The sequence below is a fragment of the Delphinapterus leucas genome, chromosome 10 (assembly GCF_059928025.1).
Source record: "Delphinapterus leucas isolate spDelLeu-1000000601 "Yukka" chromosome 10, BTC_Dleu_Yukka2, whole genome shotgun sequence".
Taxonomy (NCBI): Eukaryota; Metazoa; Chordata; class Mammalia; order Artiodactyla; family Monodontidae; genus Delphinapterus; species Delphinapterus leucas.
The window spans coordinates 56967593-56989477 of NC_143138.1; the positions used below are offsets into that span (position 1 = coordinate 56967593).

At 55.1% G+C, this 21885-nt stretch overlaps 2 protein-coding genes across 19 annotated transcripts in view; both read left to right on the plus strand.

The window, feature by feature from the left end:
- The window catches only part of CTDSPL (CTD small phosphatase like), a 127515-nt gene extending 120847 nt beyond the window's left edge, over positions 1 to 6668 (plus strand). For 3 of the 14 annotated variants that reach the window (XM_089919026.1, XM_089919034.1, XM_089919036.1), the window contains 2 exons: positions 242 to 359; positions 1325 to 2167. In XM_089919026.1, coding sequence (XP_089775152.1) covers positions 242 to 359; positions 1325 to 1452 — 246 coding nt within the window. In that variant the 3' untranslated portion in view covers positions 1453 to 2167. The other 11 variants (XM_089919037.1, XM_089919038.1, XM_022553728.3 and 8 more) reach the window with 9 other exon arrangements.
- Positions 6669 to 12299: 5631 nt separating this feature from the next.
- VILL (villin like) overlaps positions 12300 to 21885 on the plus strand; it is a 29387-nt gene continuing 19801 nt past the window's right edge. For 2 of the 5 annotated variants that reach the window (XM_089919052.1, XM_089919053.1), the window contains exons 1-7: positions 15408 to 16661; positions 17926 to 18036; positions 18340 to 18539; positions 18923 to 19001; positions 19105 to 19203; positions 19913 to 20051; positions 20273 to 20373. In XM_089919052.1, the coding sequence (XP_089775178.1) occupies positions 16353 to 16661; positions 17926 to 18036; positions 18340 to 18539; positions 18923 to 19001; positions 19105 to 19203; positions 19913 to 20051; positions 20273 to 20373 (1038 nt within the window). In that variant the 5' untranslated portion in view covers positions 15408 to 16352. Of the gene's footprint in view, positions 14503 to 14669; positions 14745 to 15072; positions 15279 to 15407; positions 16662 to 17925; positions 18037 to 18339; positions 18540 to 18922; positions 19002 to 19104; positions 19204 to 19912; positions 20052 to 20272; positions 20374 to 20676; positions 21709 to 21885 lie in introns of those variants that run through there. The other 3 variants (XM_089919056.1, XM_089919054.1, XM_089919055.1) reach the window with 3 other exon arrangements.

Sequence of the window (21885 nt, forward strand, 5' to 3'; positions counted from 1 at the left end):
GGCAAACAAAACAGGCAGATGCCTGCAAAGTGGGTACACTTAATTTTGCCTTCCTGAACCAGGTAGATCTAGATTGATTTTAGTTGGGGCAGGAGAACGAACAAGGTGACGATGATGATGATTTCCAGGTACCCATCCTCCTTACCAAAGAAAATGTTAAAGTACAGGGACCCAGTCAGGCTAGAAGCGGCCCCCAGGCCTGGATACAGTTCTGCTGCCCCTTCCATGCACTGTCTTCCAGGTGCCTGTGCAGTCCTGGTTCGATGACATGACAGACACGGAGCTACTGGACCTCATCCCCTTCTTTGAGGGCCTGAGCCAGGAAGACGACGTGTACAGCATGCTGCACAGACTCTGCAGTAGGTAGCCCCGGCCTCCGCCCGCCTCCCGCCTGTGCACCCTGGAACCTCAGCCTCGGGACCTGCCTGGCCTCAGCTCCCCAGGAGCTCAGAGTGAGGACACGCCATAATCCAGGCCACGGGGCGAACGCGGCCATACCTACCTGGTTTATTTTTTAAGAACAGAAACAACTATTTTAAAATGAACTCTTTTAACGAATTTCGTAAAGGGACATGCATTTTACTGGATTTGCTTTTCTTAAAACATACCAAAAAGGAAAAAAATGGGAAAAAAAAAAAAAAAAGCTTGATATCTATCAGACTTCCTTTCAACTGTCCTCCCCTCCGGCAGACAGCCTGTCCCCTTCTACCCCAGCTCAGAGGAGCTGACCCAACTCAGAATCTCTTTCCTACAGGATGAAGTGCCTTTTTGAATGTTATTTTAAGCTGAGAGTTAATTTTTCTATACAACGTATTTCCAGACATCTTTTGGTCTTTTATTGTCTTAGCTTCTCTAAGAAGATAAATATGACAATTTTCTAAAACCTGGAAGGTGGGAGGGAGGTGGGTGGTAAGGGATGGGGGTGAGTCATAGGAGCCTGTCTCCCAGCGGGTGTGCTGCTCCGACCGCCTGTGGCATGCCGCAGGGTCAGGCCCCTGCGAGGAGATTTTGTGATGGTGTCAGTGTGTACATTCATTTCTGACCCAGTTTGGAATGTATCCGCAATCGTGTGGCTCAACGCTTTAGGAAACGATAGATCCTTTTATATTACTCTTATTGTTTCTGACGGTGACAAATTTGTCTTGAGGTCACAGTTTCCCCTGGAAAAGTGGCATCATGTCACTTCCGCTTTCACACTACTGCCATATTTCTGTATGTTTTTGGTTTGGTTGTTGTTGGTAGAACAGTTCTAAGAAACTCTAAAACCCTTGGATAGTTTAAAAAAAATCTGTTGATTGATTTTTAAATCTGTCCTTTCCAAAAGCTGGATACCCGTGGAGCTGTTTGGGAATTTTCTTTGCTGCTACCGTGCTGCCACCAAATGGAATTGACCAGCGGCTGTTACACTGTTCTTTGCCACTGTGCCTACGCTCAGAATCTGCTCACTGCTAAGCTGCAGACTTGGACAGGGTCAGAAACATAGGTGTCCCACCCCGTTGCAGACTGTGGACTGCGTTCCTTCCCTGGCACCAGTCTTGGGAGTTCAGAAGGGAACAAAGACAAAAGGGCCAGCGCACCTGACCGGTGTGGCGTTCATTTCAAACGGCAGTCAAGCTCAGAGTTTCTGATAAGCCGACTGTTCTCTCTTGAGAGCCTGTGCCCTCAACCCACCACCACGCTGATGTGGCCCGAGTCCATCTCTTGGTCTTCTCTTTTGAAGCACAGCCTATTTCTGAGCCGAGGGTTGGGGAAACGCATCTAGATGTGGGACCCATCGCCCAGAGCCAAGGAGAGGAAGGGCCCCCTCCCTGAGCCGGGGCTCCCTTTGCAGCCTTTCCCAGTGAGATCTTTTAAGCAGTGCCATGTTCCTCGTTTGACAATAAGACAGTCTATAAAGTATTGCTCTTAAAGATAATTTAAAAGAACCCTTTCATGTTGGCACCATTGCCTTAGTCCTCTATGGGTCGGGCCGGAGTTCTGGTGGGAGTGACTGGCACTGAGAAGACTGGAAAACGGTGGGGGGCGGGGAGCTGTCAAAGTAAAATTTCTTTTCTGCTTTCATTCATAAAATAGTGAAGCCAGCTGCCAATCACGTCCTCCCAACAGCACTTTGGTCTGCAGACTGCCGTGCTTTCAGAAGAGAAGTAAGTATTCAGGGGTAACCAGGTCTCCCCATGCTCTGAGTGTTCCAAACCCAGTAATCCACATGCCAGTTAAAATAGAAAGAGCCCCTTGCAAGGCATGACTACAGAAAATAACAGTTACGTGGCAGGTCTGCACATGCCATACACCTTGATTTGGAAAACTAGTCATTAAATGAACCCACTGCCTTAAATGTCTTGAATGTTGCAGTCAAGTGTCTGACATGTGTTGACATCCACACAGAAATCAGTCCTGATGAGAGCCTTAGAACCTCACCTGTGCCCCCTTCTTTGTTGGCATCCCAAGGTCTTATTTGGAATAGGGGGCAGAGAGGACTGAAATCCTAGAATATTCCAGGGGAATCAAACCTAGGAGTCGTGCCCCACTTCCGATGGAGTGAAGACACTTGGCAGGCTTGAGCCAGACACTTCACCTGGTCATTCCTGAAACCGTGAGCACCATTGCACTGAGCCAGTGCAGAGCTGCCGGGGGTGGAACCCAGTTCCTGCCACCACAGACACAGAACGTCTCAGGAGGGCAGCGGGCCCTCGGAGCATTCTGGATTCTGTGCACCTTATTTGACCCCACTCCAAAATTCCGTCCTTATTTTAACCCTTGATTCTGCTTTATGTACATAATCAAAATATCTATATCGATATATATATTTTTAATCATCTACATGTAAATGAAGCAATAGAATTCTAACATAAGGCCAAGAAATGAGATGAATGTTTGGGGTTTATGTTTTTTAAGGTAAATACGGGTATTGTTTTTAATTATTACCTTTTATTAAATTGTGGGCTTTAAAACCTAATGAAACCTATCAGCTATTTCTCTGTGCCATATACTTCCCATTGTTACCAAAACACCCCCCAACTCTTTAGCCAAATGAGAAATCTGACCTCTTGAGTTTCCATGGTCCTTTCGGTACCAGGTTAAAATATAGTCTCCTGGAAAAATATTTTTTACATTAAGATCTGGAACAGGATTCTGTGGCTCGTGGACTATGATGTTATCACATCTCTGGCCGGGCCTTGAGTGGAGGTGCCCAGGCACACCTGAGGTTGTTACTGCTCTGTCTTCCATTGCTCTGGAATCCTACATGTTGGTCCGTGGTTTCACCCATTAGCTGTTTGTAAACAATGCATCTGTATCCTAAAAAGAAGCACCACGTGTCATAGCTGATGGTTGACGGGGAAACTCCTTTGATGTGGTGCAATTTTGATGAGATGATTTTGGAGACATGAGGATGCCCTAATGACACTGATTTGTCATGGTTGCAGCATTTGAACTTGGTATAAAAAGGAAATCTGTATAAGTCTATAACCTGGCAACATTTTTATGACCCTGTATGTTAAAGATGGCTTTCTCATAAAATCCAGAACCACACAGCCCTATGGTCAAACACTCGTGACGTTTGTGCCTCTGCTTTTAAAGGTGCTGTGATGGACAGTTGGCATGCCAGGGTTCGAGAAGAGTGGATGGTTTGAAGTGCTTGCATATACCTGTGCAAAATCAACTGGCTGCCTCTGTTCCTATTTTACTGTAAATTTGATGGTATCTGTTCCTGTTCCATTCTCTAGGGAGCTTCTCTATAGACAAACACACACACGCACACCCCCAAGTGGTGGAGATGCTGGTGGTGTCTGGGTAGTCATGGATTTCTGTTGGACATTTGAATGTGTAAACAATCCAGCATCACTGGGGAAATACTACATGTAGAATGTGCACGTTTCCAGGGCCGAGCATTGTCAGTCAAGAGATTTGCAATGATTTCCTTCCTGCCAAAAATAAATACATGAAACTGCGCTCCCTTGTGGGTGGACTGCTTCTTAGCACCTCTCCTCACTCTGTTCTCTGTTCTCTCCCAGCTGCACAGCCTCACACCGGCACCTTGGGTCTCCCGGTGCCCCAGCTTCTGAAGAGCAGGGGCCAATGGGAGCAGGATCTCAGGAGCCACGGACCTTGACTCCAAGGGGAGCTAGGAAACCACTCTGCCCAGTGTTAGGACCCTGGCTTCATCTCCCCAGACAGAAGTGGTCTGGCTCACCATCCTCCCCCAAGGACTCCAGCCCTACCAACAGGCTTCCAAGTGCAGCCTGAGGAAACCACAGCCCACACCCCAGCCCCTCAGAGCCACAGGCATTGAGTGTGGTACCTAAACCCATAGCCCTCGCATACGCTGGCTCAGGTGCTGTGGTTATCAGATGAAGCATGGCAAAGGACCCAGGAAGAGAGTAAGGATATCCAAAACAGTTTTCTTGCACTGGGACATCCAGAAACATTGCCCTCAGCCAGCCCCTCTGTATGAGAAGGTAAGGGGTGACAAGTTCCCCGCCCTGCCCCTCTGCTAGGAAGTCCCGGCAGAGCCTTGGGCACAGCCTCACCACTCTAGGAACTGTTTCTTCATAATGATACCTAATTCAGATAACAGAAAACACCAGGGTCAACAATCTCAGCAGATAGGTCTTATCCCCATTTTGTGGATGAGAAAACAGAGGCCAGTGAGACAATGCTCTGCAGTCTATTTTGTCTGTCACAGGGATACAGGGTTCTGCCAGGCATGTATATTCATCCCAAACAACACAGGGCACAGTGTTATATCAGGCCAGGAAACCTAATATTTACCCAGAGACACACCCCAAACCCCCCCACCCCCTAGTTAGTCTGTGCCATGCCCCTAGGTGCCCTCTCTGCAGTAGAGCTCCTGGCCAGCCAGAGCGGTCACCCCAGCTTCCTCCCTGGTCTGGATTCCTAGGCTGTGTCCCTCTCTGTCCCTCTGTCTCTCCTTTGCTCAGCTCCCTAGCCCTCTCCCTCCCCTTGGCTTCTCTGGCATTGCCCCCAGGCCCCACCTCTGCATACAAGCAAACAAATGGTTGAGAACTGTCACTGCCCCTGAAGCTGGGTTTAAATGGTCTGGGGTGGACTTGAGGATCTGTATTTTTAAGGGCCCTCAGGTTTCTAATGGGCAGCCAGAACTGAGAATCACTGGGTTAGGAGAGGGTGCTGTAAGGGAGGTGTGGGGTGGAGAACCTAGAGCCCACATAGCCTCCTCCCGAAGGCCTGAGGGTCCAGTGTGTTCTCCTTGGAGATCAGGCTAGTGGCCATGCCAGTTGGTGAATCTGGGCCGTGAGCAGCCTGTTGATTTGCAGGCAGCCCTGGCACAGGAGATGTGTGCCACGCCAGCATCCCAGGTTACACAGACTATGCCGCTTATCCATAAGCTCAGCAGACTGTCTTCCCAGGTGGGCTTTCCCCAGCCACTCCTCCCCAGCCTCCTACCCGGGTCCTGGAATACAGAAGTGATAGGTGCTCAAACAAGAAAACATCAGGAGGTGAACTCTCAGTATGCCAGGTCCCAAGCAAGTGACCTCTTGATGACCTGTTCCCTTCCCACCTATTCAGAGGACCCGTGCCAGCCCAGCTCTCTAAGGGTGGGCATCATATTTTTACGTGCCCAGATGATTCAAAGGTGCAACCTGGGCTGAGAACCTCCACTCTGGCTATGGAAGAGAAGAAAGTCCCCCAAAACTCTTCCAGGCCTGACACCTCCAGGTATGGCAGAGGAGCTATGGGCAGGGCTTAGGGGGAATGACATATATTGCTTTACCTGAAAGATGTTATGTATTCATTGCAGAAAATTCAGGAAACTCAGAAAAGTACACAGAAAACACCATATGGACACTGGGAGTCTTTCCCAAGGCAGGGGTGAGGAGGGGGTCCCAATAAGAGCCCCAGCTGCCTGACAGCTCCCTGCTTTTACAGTGAGGTGGGGAGCAGAGTAGCTACCCCCACTTCACATTGGAGCAGTGGATCGCACAAGCCACCGGGAACACCTCACCTGGCGGGAGGAGGGGGTAGGGAGGGTACCGTCCTGGCCCCAGCTGTGTCTAATTGGGGTGGTGCACGGGGGCTGCGCAAGGCCACGCATTCCCCGCCACGGAGACGCAAGGCATCGGCACCTTCTCGTTCGCAGAGACCTAGGGCTGTTCTCTGGGCCGTCCTCGGCCTCGGGCACTCCACACGGCTCATTAGAGTGGTGGCCCCCCGCAGGCACAGGACAGGCTCCATCTCCTCGGGCCCTGGCCGTTCCCATGGCGCCCTCGGGGGAGTCGCTCTCGGACCGTGCGCGCCCCGGTTACTGTGTCACTGCTCCTCCGCGGCCTGCAGCCAGGTGGGGGGCGAGAGGGGATCCACGCGGGCCCAAGGCCGCTCTCCTCAAGGGCGTAGGACCGGACGTTTCCAGGTCCCTGGAATCCAGGGATTCAGGGATCCAGGACACTGGTCAGGCAGCCCCGGCCCAGGTCCTGTCCGCGCTCCGGAGGGGCGCCCCTCCGCCACCTGGGACCCGGTCTCCACAAGAGGCAACATCCTGCACCTGCCTGGGAGGGACTCGGACGAAACCTGGGACACCAGGACGCCGAGGTGGGAACCAGAGCGCAGGTAACGTGGGGGCGGGGCCTGCAGGGGCGGGGCCTGAGGCGGGGCTGGCATCCAGCGCCTGCCCCGCCCACCCCAGGCTCTCCGACGCCTTTGTCAACTTTGGTGCCGAGGGGGCTGGGCCTTCGGAGATAAGCCGGCGCTGGGGGCGGGGGGGGTGGGGGGGGCGGGGGGGGTGGGGGGGGCGGGGAGGAACAGAGTAGCGCTGAGAACCCTGGGAACCTGCGGGGCTGCGGGGCGAGGGTGGAGGCGGGTCGCGGCGTCCCGGGGCAGGAAGAGGTCAGTGGTACGAGGGGGTCATGGCCAGGTCGGTGCTGGATGAGGCAAGCCAGGCTCAGTCCCCTTCTGACTCCAAGCCCGGATCCGTGGGAGGGTGGCCGAACCGGAGGAGCGGTTGACAGAGCTCCATTCTTGCTCCGGAGGATGAAGGGAGAGGCCGGGTACCCTCTCGTCCTTGTAGCATACTGGCTGCCTGTGATCACTGCTCTGGGCCTCAGTTTCCTCTCTCTGTGCCAAGGGCTTGATCCCATGGAGCTTGTCCACACCAGACACAAAACAATGCTGCTCATCTGGACCCCAGGCCAGGCCCTGGCCCCACTGCCACCGCTCCGGGCCTCGGGTCACAGATTACAGGGTGGGGCGGTTCTGGAGTAGGGCAGTTATGAGAGACTTTCTAGAGACCCAGAGAAGTCTAAGGGGAGGGGCCTTGGAGAGGTCCTTGTGCCCCCACCCCGCACTAAGCTGCTGAGGCTGCATTGTGCCAGGTGGGGTGTCCTGCCCACAACGAGGGCGGAGGGAGGTGCCATTTTGGTTGAGTCAGGAATGTGGAAAGGGAGCCATGGGAAGATGTAGGGGAGAGGCTTCCAGGCAAAGGAAACAACAAGTGCAAAGGTCCAGACACTAGAATGAGGTCCGCGTCTTGAGAGACACAAGAATCCTGTAGCTGGAATGTAGTGAGAACTGGGGACAGTGATAGGAGATGCAGCCAGAGGGACAGGCAACTGGGGATTTGATTTTAGGGAAGCTTCTGGAAAGTTTGAAGCAGGGGAGTGGCATGATCTGATTTATGGTTGAAAGATCCCTCTGGCTACGGCGGGAGGATGGATGTAGGGACCAAGGAGATGGAGAGAGGAGCTCGTGCTGCCAGTTGGTGTGAGAGGCTGCTTTCCAGAGCAGGGCAGGAGTTGTGAGAGGGCTGGCCAGGCTCAGGGGCCCGGATGAACCAGCCGCTGGCCAGTCTGCTGGGTGTGAGGGGAGAATAGGAACCCAGGATGGCTCCCAGGTTTGGGGCCTGAGCAGCTAGATGTTCCTGCCATTTCCGGAGGCTGTGAGGAGGTAGATCTGAGAGAGGCCTGACGTGGATGTCAAGTGTAAGGGCAGACGTGCCAGGACAGATGGGACGAGATAAAGGAGACAGATGGAGGCTGGGGGAGTTCGGGAGGGGTGGGAGTTGGGGTCAGAAGAGAGCGTTTCCATGGTGTTTACAGCCTGGGGACTGGAACTTGGGAAAAAAATAGAAAGGAGACGGTGAAGGAGCGGAGGCTTGTGCCTGCTGACATTTAAAGGCCCCAAAGGAGGCGGCCGTTGCGGTGGGGAGAAAACTTGGGCTGGGGGAGGTTTCAAAAGGAAGGGTTGGTCAGCGGAGTTCCTGGTTGGTGGAGGGGAAAGGTAAGTTGAAGACAGGGAGCCAACCCCCAGCTTGTGGGCTCTGGGGACTAGGAAAGGGCCATTTCCAGGGAATGAAGAACAAAGACCAACCAGGGTGGACTGAGAGAGAAAGTGAGATGAGGTGGGGAGAAGTGACTGCATGTGATTTTGCTGGGGCCCAGACAAAAGGAGTCGGGAAACAGGTGTGCACAGGCAAAGAGGTGGAGCCAAACGCAGGCACCTCACAGGCACACACGCACAGTCACAGAAAGGAACAGAGGCTCAAAAAGGCATTCTCCCACACACGAGGTCAGACACAGACACACACAGGGGCTGGCCAAGTGCCTTGTGACACGGGCCTCCCTTCACACACAGGGACCCAGTAACTCTATCTGTTAAACACAGTCACACACCGGCAGTAGGTCCTCCTGGGCACAGCTGGACCCAGATTTCCTGGAATCCCCTCACCCTGTGACAGAGAGCAGTGGGGGTGAGGACTGGACATGGGGAAAGGGTCTTGGGACCAATGGCAGCTTTTTTTTTCTTAAGGGATTTTTAAAAATTAATTATTTATTCATTTATTTTTGGCTGCGTTGGGTCTTCGTTGCTGTGCACGGGCTTTCTCTAGTTGCGGTGAGCAGGGGCTACTCTTCGTTGCGGTGTGCGGGCTTCTCACTGCGGTGGCTTCTCTTGTTGCAGAGCACGGGCTTTAGGTGCGTGGGCTTCAGTAGTTGTGGCGCACGGGCTTAGCTGCTCCGCAGCATGTAGGATCTTCCCGGACCAGGGATCTAACCCGTGTCCCTTGCATTGCAGACGGATTCTTAACCACCGCGCCACCAGGGTAGCCCCTAGTGGCAGCTTTTAGCAGTGTTCCCGCACTGGAAGGGGCATCCACACTGGCTGCACCGTGGCTGGGACTGAGGCCTGTGGTCTAAGTTAAGGATGGCCGTGCCCCTGGAGGTTCTGGAAGGCTCTGTTTTCCAGCTCTTCCCCCACCCCACAATCAGGAAGGAAAGGAGGGGGCAGCCTAGGCGTGGAAGCTGCGTGTTCCCTGCAAGGGCTGGACTGGCCTCTCCCACGATGGGTATCAGGGCTCCCTGGGGAGGGCTGTGCCAGGCAGCGAGCCCAAATTGGGGTGGGGAGGGCAGCAGAGATGCAGGAGGGAGCCCTGGCCACCTTCCCCCACCTTCTGAAGTGACCTGGGTCTCGCAGAGCCAGACTGCCGACCCCCCCGAACCAGCCTTGGCGCTGCTTCCTCCTAAAGTTTGCTGGGGTGGCCTGGCCTTCTGGAGGTCGGGGATCAGGGACTCTCAGAAGGGAAATCACAGTGGATTCCACACCCCACATCTTGGTGCAGCCCAGGCCTCCATCCCCCACTCTCTCTGGCCACCGGTACCCTGGAGGTGAGGCCTGGCAGTCCAGCCAGGGGAAGGGGTTGGCTCTCAGAGAGCTGGGTTAATATTTGTTGACTGACTAACTGATTGACTAAGTGTGAATGCCCCAGCCCGACAAGTGCTGGGGCGTGTCCTGCTGGGCGGGAACAGGGATTCAGTTACAGTGTTGGGGAGGGCAATGGGCAGAGCCTGGCCCCGAGCCAGGCCCAGCACTGCCCACAGGCAGGGTGAAGGAATGAGCAGTTTCCAGCAGGTAGGCCGGGCAGGGAGGAGACTGGGGGGCCAGGGTGGGGAGGGCCGCCCCAAATGGGGTGTACCACGTCGGGTCACTGGGCTCGGGGCTGCCGAGGGGCCGGCAGAACTGGGAAGGCAGCGAGCAGCCCAGCAGGTGAGGACACTGGTGGAGGCAGGGAGGCTGCGACCAGAGCGATCCTCAGGGGCAGGAAAGTGTCAGATTTTCTATGGGGTGGGGGGGCGTGTCTGTCTCCCAGAGTCCATACACCTGGGGCCGGGGCCCTGTCCCTCCCTCCCACTCCAGCAGGCAGTGCCCCCCGCCCCCTTCCTGGAAGTCGGGCAAAGTGACCTCAGGGTCCGCCCCATCGCAGGATCCTCAGGAGGCGGAAGTTACACACCTAGGGGAGAAAAAGGGGCACCAGAGGAGGGAGGAGGCTCTGGGTAGAGGGAGGGGTGGGGGGTGTGGAAGGAGGGGGAGAGAGAAAGGGGCCCCTGGGTGGGAGGAGAACGCGGGGAAGGGAAAAGGAGGCCAGGGGAGAGAGAGTGCATTGGGGAAGGAAAGGGGTGTGAGAGGGCAGCTCCAGGGGAAAGAAGGGGGCATCTGGAGGAGGAAGGGAGCACAGAAAGGGCGGAGGGGCAGTCAGGAGAGAAGGGGGCACTGGGGAGAGGGAGGATGCATGGGGGGAGGAAAAGGGCACCCAGTAAAGGAGGGGGCACCAGGACAGAAGGGCACGTCAGAGGAGGAACTGGACATCTGGGAGAGGAAGGGGGCCATGGCTGGAGGGAGTGAGCCCCCAGGGAAGAGAAGGGAGCTTCCAGTAGGAGGAGAGGATACCCAGTAGAGGGTCCCCACTCGGGGTGGGTAATAGAAGGGGAAGAGGGGACACCCTCGGGTGGGAAAGCCTGGTGGGTCAGAAGGAGCACTCTGGGGAGGGCAGGGGCCTCCTGAGGGAGAAGGGACTGCCTGGAGGAAAGAAGAGGGTGCTGGGGAGATAGGGCCCCCACCCTTTGAGCATCCCTTCTCCATCCCCCCAGAATCCAGTTGGAAGACAGGTTACATGGGATGAGGCCTCAGGCCCTGGGAGCCTGAGAGTTTGGCTCTGCAGGCTGGCACTGGATATGCGGGCACCCTCCAAGCTCCCTGGGGATGATGCTGTCCCCACCCCGTGCAACCAGCCCAGTCCCAACTTCCTGGCCACAGTCTGACTTCCCTGCCCCACAGGGAGCCCTGGTGACCCCTGTGCTGAGCCAACCAATCTTCCTGTCACTCTGTCACTATTTCACAGTTACAGCTCCTAGTCTGTACCTCTGGTCACTGGCTGCCTGTGCCCTGGTGGTTGTCACTAATCACTGCTTCTGCCCGTCACCACCGAATGTCACTACCCCTGTCACTTGATGTCACCACGTGTTTCCTGTTGCTTGAGACCACCATTACATGGTCACCGTGTCTGCCTGTCACTCATGTCACTGTCACAGCAACAGGCCATCACTGCGACAGCAGTTCTGGGTGCAGTTAGTGCACGTGGTGGCCCCCTTCTCTGTCCGCTTTCACTCCTGCAGTCATGGGCTGAGAACCTGCCAGGTGTCAGGTAGCAGGAGCCGGCAGTAAACCAGGAGGACAAGCCCCTGGCCCCAGAATCCAATGCTCTAGTGAGGGAGGCCAGGCCGTCAGCACACAGGGTCTCCAGTACGGGTTCGGGGGGCGGCTCTAGCCCCGGCTGGAACCCCCTCTGCCCGCCCTGTTCTGGGCAGCTCCCTCTTCCACCCCACCTCACCCCACATCCACGGCCATCTTGGCCCTCTTTGAGAGGGCTGGGTGTTTCCCACTGTGAGCTCACCAGGGCCTGGGCCCGGCCTGGACAAAGACGTAAGGAAGCTGGGCCACTCGGTGCCACCTGTCACGCTCTGCCTCTGATTCTGTAACTCTGTATCTCCCCTCCCACTTCATTTCCCCTGATCATGCAGGGTCAAGGTTGTTCCTCCTGCTGATATAGCACGGCTAGAGTGGAGTGGAGAGGGGAGGGGAGAGGAGTGAACACCACACCAGGGCCACTAGGAGTGAGAAATTCAGAAAGAAGGGACTTCTGGGTCTATTGGGCAAAGCAGCAGCAAGAAGGAAAAGTTGCAGCTGGCAGGATTTAGTTTACACATCGAAAGAATTTCCACGGATGAAGGAATGACCAAACCTCATGCAGAGGTTTCTGAAGGAGGGATGCAGGGAAGCCCGGGGTCGTTGAGAGTCACCTGCCGACATGAAACAAAATCCAGAGCCCCCTTCTTCCCCATATCCCTCTCATTCCACACTTCTCTCTCCTGTGCACACTCAGAACCACAGAGCACGGCAAAGTTGCTGTTTGCAGAGCCAGTGGCTGTTTGCAGTCTGTGTGTATTAAGCGTTCAGCTGTGTTTCAAGAATTTGAGAATGTTTTGGTCTGATCTATGCCAACTGCTCATGTCAGCTAAGCCTGTCACTTGCTGCAGAGTCTGTCATCTTCAGAGACAGTCCGTGTGTGCAGAGTCTGTCCTGGGTTTGCAGAACATGTGTCTGATCTGCAGAGCTTCTTTCTGTCCTGAGCCTGTTTTGAGAGTGTCTTTTTTCAGAACCTGGGTCTTTTTAAACAGTCTGTCCCTCTTTCTTCATGGATAAGATATGCTTTTATTGCAGAAGCGGCCCTGAACGCAAGCCTATCCCTGTCTCCGGAGCTTGTCCCGCGGCCTTGGCTGGGACATCTCTTTCTGCCTAAAGACACCGTCCCTGTCTATAAAGCATTGTCTGTTTACAGTTCCTGGCCCTGTCAGCAGAACCTGTTTCCTCTGCAGGGAGTATCTCTGTCTCTAGACTCTGTCCCTATTCATAGAGTCTTTATCTATTTCAGAGCCTATTCTGTCTGCAGAACCTGAGCCCTATTTGTACAGTCTGTGACATTTTTCAGGGCCTTTGCCTATTTGCACAGCTTGTCTCAACTTCCTGGATAGAAATTCTTGTCTGCTTGCAGGCTCTACTCCTACGAAGAGTTTCTCACCTGCCATGGGTCACTGTGTCTGGGAGCACCCCTGTCTTTCGACAGAGCACATCCCTGTTGGCAGAGCCCATGCCTGTCTGCACAGTCTACTCCTAATTCCATGTGTACTTGTTAACAGAACCTGTCCCTATTCATGGAGCCTTTATCTCTCTCTAGAACTCATCCTTTTCTAAAGCCTGTCCCTGTTTGCCGAACCTGGGCTCTCTACAGAACCCAGCCCCGTTTTAAGATCTTGCCCATGTCTGGGGCATCTGTGCTGGAACATGGAGCTGATTTCCTGGCCGGCTCCTTTCAGCACATCCTGCCCTCTCTGAAGACACTGTCACTGTTAACAGAGGCTGTCTGTTTGCAGAGCCTGTGTGGGCTTACAAAACCTATCCCAATCTGCCAAGTCTCTGTCTATACAGGCTTTGTCTGCAGAGCCTGTGTCTTTTTGCAGAGCCCGGATTGCTCTGCAGAGCTCACGATTGCTTGCCCAGGCTGTTCCGATCTCCATGTTTGCAGGATTTGAGGCTGTTTCCCAAGGCTGTCCCTGCATGCACAGCCTGACCATGCCTAGAGAGCTTTTGCCTGTTTCAGAGCCTGCCTCTGTCTGCCAAGCACTTCTCTGACTGGTGATGCTGTGTCTCTTTGCAGAGCCTTGCCTATCTACATGCCTGTTCATATCTGCAGAGCCTGTCTCTTCTGCAAAGAGTCCCTGTCTTAAGGGTTTGTCCCCATCCACATTTGCAAAGCCTTTCCCAATTCTGCAAAACCCCTCCACACCTGCAGAACCCGGGACTGTCTGTAGAGCCTTTCTCAGCGTTCATAACCTTTACTTGTTTGCCCAGCTTGTCTGAATTTCCCTGGGTCCAGTCTGTGTCTCTTCACGTAGGTCATCCTTACAAAGGTGGTCCCTGTCAACAGAACTCATCTTTGTCAGGAGAACCTGTGCCTGTTGCATCCCTTTCCTGGGTCTAAGGAAGCTGTCCCTTTTCTCTGCAGGTGCTGTGTCTCTTTGCATGGTTATCTCCTGTCTGAAAGACCTACGCCTATTCGCCTTGTGTGCAGAGCCTGTCTTGTCTACAGGATTCTGTCTCACTTCAAGAGCCTGCCCCTGTTTGCAGAGTCTGTCCCTGCCTACAGCACCTGTTGTGACTAGCAGAGCCCTCGCCTGGCTGTAAGCCTATCACTGTCTACAGTGACTGTCCCTGGCTGCAGATCCTGTGTCTGTATGCATAGCCTGTTTCAAACGCCCTGTCTGTTTGCAGAGGTTGTCCATAGACTCAAAGCCTATCATTGTCCACAGAGCTCAGCCCTGTTTCAAGTACACAAGCACAGACGACAAGGCAGGTCCCTGTTTGCAAAGCCTCTGTGCCGACGTCTGCAGTACCCTGGTGTCCTGGTGTGCTGGCCCTTTTGTTTACGCAGCCCTCCTCATGAGAGGCACAGGCTATGATGAAGGGTCTTTGGAGAGCTGTGCGTGGGGAGAGCTCTTGCTTAGAGCCCAGAGTACAGGCGGCCAGGGCCTGAGGACTCTGGCTACTGTTCCCTCCCTCACTCTTTCCTGATCTAGGATGGACACCAACAGGGGCCTCCCAGCCGTCGAGAGCCACAGGGACCTCCACATATGGATCACTGAGGTGAGCTGCACGACCAGACAGAAAAGCTGGTGATAAAGACAGTGTGCAGGTCTCTGAGACCAGTCTTCTCCCGCTCCCCACTCAGAGCTCCCTCCCCCTATGCCAAAGGGTCATGGCTGGGAGGAACAGGGTCTCCCAAGTTGTCACTAGGCACCCTCCTCTCCCAGAACCTGAAGATGGTGCCGGTCCCCGAGCGGGCTTATGGGAACTTCTTTGAGGAGCACTGCTATATCGTCCTGCACGTGAGCACTTCAGGAGTCTGGGGGGTGGGGGGTGGGGTGGCTGGACCTTTGGGGGTTCCATGGTGCAGACTAAGCCCCGCCCTGGGAAAAGGCAGGCTGGGAGCCCAAGAATCGCATCCCATACGGAGGCTGCTGCCTTTGAGGCCTCTTCACCCTTCCCTCGCCGGTCTCCATCTCCTGTCGGTGGAAGCACCTGACCAGTCTCCCCACAGCCCTTCGTACATCCTCCACCTCGATCTCCCCTCTCCGCCTCAGCCCTCGGGCCCCACCCCACTCCTGGGACCTCAGCCCCTCACCACACACACGGACGCAAACACCTGGACCCTAGGTCCCCCAGAGCCTGAAGGCCACGTCGGGGGCGCCCAAAGACCTGCACTACTGGGTCGGGAAGGAGGCGGGTGTGGAGGCGCAGGGTACGGCGGGCTCCTTCGTGCAGCACCTGCAGGAGGCGCTGGGTGGCGCCACCGTGCAGCACCGCGAGGCGCAGGGCCACGAATCCGCCTGCTTTCGCAGCTACTTCCGCCCTGGAATCATGTGAGTGAGGCGGGCTGGGGGCTGGGAGGGACAGGAGCCGTGCGGTGGCTGGCGGCCTGGGGCAACTGTCTCCCTCATCACAGTGTGTGGGGTGGTTTTTTTGAGTGGGGCGGGTGACAACTTATTGACATACAAATCATACCATACAACCCACCCGTTTAAAGCATACAATTCAGTGATTTTTTAGTGTATTCACAGACTTGTGGGATCCATCGCCGTAATTTTAGAACGTTTTCAACACCCCCAGAAGAAGCCCCGTACCCTTTAGCATCACTCCCCATTTCCCCCAGTACTCCCTTGCCCCAGTCTGTATAGATTTCCCTCTTCCGGACATTTTACTTAAATAGAATTATACAACACCATTTATGGATATACCACATTTTATTTATGTATTCATCACTTAATGGACATTTGGGTTGTTTCCACTTTTTGGCTGTTATGGGTGGGTAATACTGTTGTTAACATTTGTATACAAGTTTTGGGTAGTTTTTCCCCCCAGTTTTATTGAGATATAACTGGCACACAGCACTGTGTAAGTTTAAGGTGTACAGCATAATGGTTTGACTTACATATATTGTGAGATGATTACTGCAGTAAGTTTACTCACCATCCAGTATTGTATACAAGTTTTTGTGTGGACATATGTTTCTCATTTCTCTTGGGTGTATACCCAGGAGTGGATCCCAGTGCTGTTTTTCAGTTTGCTTTTCTGTTACTATGCCCAATAGAAATATGTCTTTTGCTGTAAATTGCTTCAAATATTTATTTAATTAACAATTACAATATATTAGGTCGAACCATAGGAAATTGCCAGTATTCGATCATTTCTGTTGAACCTGATACATGTAAATAGTATATACATAAATGCACGCACACATGTATACATGTGCATGCAGAAAACACGCCACCCCACGTATGTCCACCTACAGATGGGCACCCACATACGTCGGTGAGTATTCACGTCCACCTACACACATATATGCGGTTGCGTGAATTCCATGCACGCACATCTGTACGCACACGGATAAACAGATACACGTTTTTCCCCACGTGCATACATGTATATACACATTCATGTGTCCACGTATCTACACATGGATAAACACGTGCACATTACTGCCCCCATATGCTTGTACACACGTGTTCATATCTACTTGCACACACGTATTAAACAGGCATGTGTCCCCGCATGCGTGCATGCAGGCACGCACATCTGCACTCACCCCTGCGCATGGCAGCATATGGTCTCACATGGGACCCCATGCTCTCCTCAGCTACCGGAAGGGAGGCCTGGCCTCTGCCCTCAAGCACGTGGAGACCAACGTGTACAACATCCAGCGACTGCTGCACATCAGAGCGGGGAAGCACGTGTCAGCCAGCGAGGTGAGAGCTGCCAGGGATGCCACCTGACCATGGACTCAGCTGGACTGCGTGTCCTGAAGTGTAGGGAAGTGTGGAGAGCGGTGGGGACGGTGGGGGGAACGTGGGAGGTCAGCATTCCCCGATGGCCCATCCTGATGAGGAGAGAGAAGGCAGAGCCAGGCTTCCAGCCCCACCCGTCCCACAGCTCCTTTGACCCTCTGTTTCCTCATCTGTCCCATGGACACACTGAGAACTAGGAAGGTGAGGCAGACAAGATGATGCACCTGGATGGCTCTGCTACGCAGCACAATGGGAAGTAGCATGATTTAGGGAGGTGCACAGCCCCACATTCTCATACACGTCATAATTGTCACCCATAGGCACACCCAGTGTCTCCACTGTTAGCCCTAATGCCACTCGGTCCATAGAGTGCCCTTGTGCAAATTAGACCGGAGCGCCCCTTACTTCCATCTGTCAGGATATTGATGGAAAATACTGATCTTGTGAGAACAAGACGGTTTGCTGCCATCAGTGTAATGAACAGTCAGGAGTTTGACGCCTGCGATGTGAATGGTGACAGTTGTGTACGTTACTGTCTGCATGGTATGTGGCAGCTCTGTGACTCACAGACAGTCCCACCCAGGCTCACACAGTGTCACCCACAGATTTAGTGATCATACATCCCCGGTCATGCAGCGCCACCATGCAGCCCCAGGTTTTGCCTGTTAGCCTGGCATAATTATTCAGAGCTCCCACTTTTACTCTCCAAAGCATTGGGATGATACTTGCCCTTTTCCACAGATAACACACTGTCCCCCACACAGGTACACATGCACTGTCAGCCAGGAGCTCATACACTTCTTCACATTTGATGTTCACCTACACACACATCTACACATGTGGATAAACTGGTACTTGCGCCCCACTTGCATCCATGTGTCTGTGTACGCATGTACTGCTGTAGACTTGCACTGAGTGAGAAGTGTCAGACTCGGTCACGGACACCCTGTGAAATGCAGCATAACCTACGTTTACACATGCCCAGAGATGCACCCAGCCACATCCACAGTGATGCTCAAGGTCTCACATGCTTACATGGATGCGTGCCTGCACACCATCAGAGTGGTGTCACACTCACACATACACCCAGTTGCACGCAGCTTCATGCACATAAGTGACACACCTGAGCTATGCGCACGTGGGCAAGGACAGGCTGCAGTGCCCCTCCACCTGGGTGCGGGTGGTATGACACACTGTCTCCCTCCCTGACGCCTGGCTCTGGCAGGTGGAGCTCTCCTGGCACAGCTTTAATAAGAGTGACATCTTCCTGCTAGACCTGGGCAAGATGTTGATCCAGTGGAATGGGCCCAAAACCAGCACTGCTGAGAAGGCGCGGGTCAGTGTCTGCCCCGGGAACTAAGGGGTGCAGTGCTCGGGGAGAGGGGTGGTCCTCCAGGTGCCCATCCTCCAGCTACCCCAAGACGTGGGCTTCGCTCTCGCCTAAGAAGCTGAGAAGCACCTACAAACTGAGTCCAGATCCTGAACTGGTGGTACCCCTGGATGCCAGGATAAGGGGATACCTCCCCTGGCCCCCAGCCTCTGGGAGCTGAGCAGTGACAGGAGGATTCTGGGCTGGACTGTCTGAGAGGTGATGGGGGGCATTCTGGGGATGCTCTGACTGCCAGGTCCTGTCCCGCAGGGCCTGGCCCTGACCCGCAGCCTCCAGGACAGGGAGCGTGGTGGCCGTGCACAGATTGGTGTGGTGGATGATGAGACTGAAGCCACTGACCTCATGCAGATCATGGAAGCTGTGCTGGGCTGCAGAGTGGGCAACCTGCACACCGCCATGCCCAGCAAGAGTACTGACCAACTGCAAAAGGCCAATGTCCGCCTCTACCAGTGAGCAGACCTTGGGAGTGGGCAGGGTGGGTGGAATAGCCCAGGCGTGCATGTCCGGCATTACTGCAATAACACGGTGTCTCTAGGAAGCCCTCTAGAAAAGGTTCATGGGTTTCTGGGGCAGGCCATGTGGGACCTTAGGCCCAGCCTGTGCTCTTGCATGGCTGCCTTTCTGAGAACGCATTGTACAGACAGGGCGACTGAGGCCCTGAGAGGGCCAGGAAGCTGCCTAAGTCTTCACAGCAAGGCTGCAGTGAAGACCTCAGCCTGGGCCCCCAGCCCCCAAGCCTTCTGCCTCTGGAGGTGCAAGGGGCAGTGGTAGCTGGAGTGGAGCCAGGCCCGGGAGGAGCTGAGCTGCCCACATCTGGATGCCTGTCCCCTAGTGTCTACGAGAAGGGCAAGGATGTGGTGATCCAGGAGTTGTCGACCTGCCCTCTGGCCCAAGACCTACTGCAGGAGGAGGTGAGGCAAGCCTGGCCCCAGCCATCCCATCCATCTCCCCACCCACTCTACAAGCCCAACCCAGTCTGGACCACCTACTGACCAGCCCCACTTTGGCTCCCAGGACTGCTACATCCTGGACCAGGGTGGTTTCAAGATCTACGTGTGGCAGGGACGCATGACTAGCCTCCAGGAGAAAAAGGCTGCCTTCAGCAGGGCTCTGGTGAGGCTATGGGGCCCTGGCTTAGAAGGACATAGAGCTGCCCTGGTTCCTGGGTAGGGAGGAAACCGCCTTACCCTGCAACCTAAGCTGGGAGACATCCATGTCCTGGGGTCTAAAGAGAGAGGTAATCCTGCCCTGGGGCCAGGAGGGGGATACATCCCGCCCTGGGAGCCCTGTCGGATGGAGGAGGACATAACCCTGCCCTGGGGTCTAAGCCTGAACACCCACCGCCCTGTCTGAGGGCAGAGACACAGCTCTGCCCAACGGTCCGAGGGGGAACACAGTGCCCCTCTCTGGGGTACCGCGGGCTGTGGCCTGCCTTGGGGGCCCTGACGGGGGAGGACCAGATAGCTTCCAAGAAACCATGTGTAAAAGGGGGATGTGGGGGACCCGCCTTGAGGTCTGATGATTCTCCAAGCACTGGGTGCTCCCTCCTTTTCCAGGAGGGGAGGCAGGGCTCTGCCTGGGGTCTGACGGGTGGTCATAGCTGGCCCTTCCCGAGGCCCGGACTAACGGGACCCAGCCTGTCCTCAGGGACTTCAGAGGAGTCGGTAGTGCCGGAGCCAGCTCCTTAAGCCAGTCATGAGCTCAGTTCATTAAAGCTGCTCAGTGAACTGGCTGGCCCCGAAGCGTGAGCGGCAGGTCCTGCGGGTGGAGCGGAGCAGTGGGCCCTTGGGCCACACGCTTGACAGAGCCCCCCCCCGCCCAGGGCTTCATCCAGGCCAAGGGCTACCCGAGCTACACGAATGTGGAGGTGGTGGACGAAGGCGCCGAGTCGGCCGCGTTCAAGCAGCTCTTCCGATCGTGGTCTGGGGAGCAGCGCAAGAACAAGCACCTCCGCGGAACGGGTGAGGGGGCGTGGCCGGACAGCGGAGCGGAGCGCCGAGCCGAGGCTTCCTGAGCGATGGGCGGGGCGGGGCTGGAGGGGCGGGGCCTGAGCGGGGCCCAGAATCTCCACGGGAAGGGTGAGGGGGCGTGGCCGGAGGGAGCTTCTTGCGTGATTGGCTGGGCGAGGCGAAGTCTGGGACAGGGCAGACATCGCCAGTGACACCCTCTGTCCCACCCTCAGGTAAATTACTTCAGGTGAAACTGGACGTGGGCAAGCTGCACAGCCATTCTGAGCTGGCGGCCCAGCTCAGGATGGTGGACGACGGCTCTGGGAAGGTGGAGGTGAGGGGCACTGACTTGGCTGGGGGAAGATGGACGCACAGGTGTAGGCTTTGTCTTCAGGTGAACCTTATGGCTGCTAAAGTGACCCAGGTACGCCCAGGTGCACATCTACACACAATCAGGGACACACGGGGCATGTGTACGTATACAGGCACCCTCCGCCCTGCCAGCTCATATGCATCACGCGTACAGTCCCATGCAGCCACGGCCACTTGCTCGGTAACACTCATGGCACCCAGAACAGTAACATTCGGACAATTAATTGTGCCCTTTTGTCATATGTATGACACATACATATTATAGACACACATACTCATACCTTGTGATTGCACTTATTCAAACAATTGAAAACATGTAAGCATACAAACTCTGCATCACACATGATCACAGCCCTACACGCCCAACACAAAGTCACATCCTGTCAGCCACCCGTCTGGTCTCAGACCAATGTTCTGGGAGATGCAGGGGTTGGGGGCTCCTTCCAGGCTCTGTACAGGGCAGGGTTGTATCTTGACTAATTGGGTCACCCCCAGGCAGGGCCCTTAATTCCTTCAGGGCTTAGTTTTTTATATGTAAAATGGGGCTAAAGCTGTGGTCCCACCTGGCCCCGAGACTGGTGTGCGGGTGCTGAGAGCGTATGGGAACAGGACAGCTGGGCCTGTGTGAGGTGCACTAGTTCTCAAGGTAGGCCGAGGTCTGAGAAAATACTGTTTCTCCAAGGTGCCCTCTGACATTTGCCCTACCATGGATGGACAGTGGCGGTGAGTGGGGAGAGACTGAGATAGGAGAAGACGGGGCAGAGGGGGAGGAGGGAGAGAGGATGACAGGTTGAGGGGACAGGGAGAGACAAAGAAGAGGAGACTGAGAATGAGAGAGAGGGCGGAGGAGACCGAATAGAGGGAGGAGGGGATGAGATGCAGAGCAGGGAGGGGTGAGGGCACAGGGAGAGGAGAAAGGGGGTCAGGGAGAGATGGGGTACCCAGGGAGAGACAGAGGGGCAACCAGCGAAAGAGAGAAAAGGAGAAACAGGAAAGCGGAGAGAAGGGCAAGGGAGGAAGGAAGGAGGGGTCTGCAGCCCAGGCCCCAAGCACAAAGCCACGGAGGGGACGTCCTCCGCCCCCCCCCCCCCCCACAGCAGGCTCGGGGACAGGCAGCCAGAGGGGGGCCCGGGCCAGGAAGCCTGGCTGCCAGGTGAGTGCTGCTCCTGGAGGCGAGTGGTTGCAGTCAGCCTCTTCTGCAGAAGCAGGATTCCCGGTGCTCTGGTCTTTTCCAGAGACTGCTGTCAGGCTCTGTGTGGCCACGGGATGCCCAGATGTTGTTTCTTGCCATGTCGAGGTGAGCGCTGTTACCCCCACTTCACAGGTGGGAAAAACTGAAGCTCAGAAATGTCTCACTGCCGCTGTGGGTGACCGAGATTCAACCAGGGTTTGCCTGGCTCCAGGGCCCATGCTCGGCTACCCACAGGAACAGGACATCACATTAAGTGTGACTAAGTGTTTCCCTTTCAGTCTT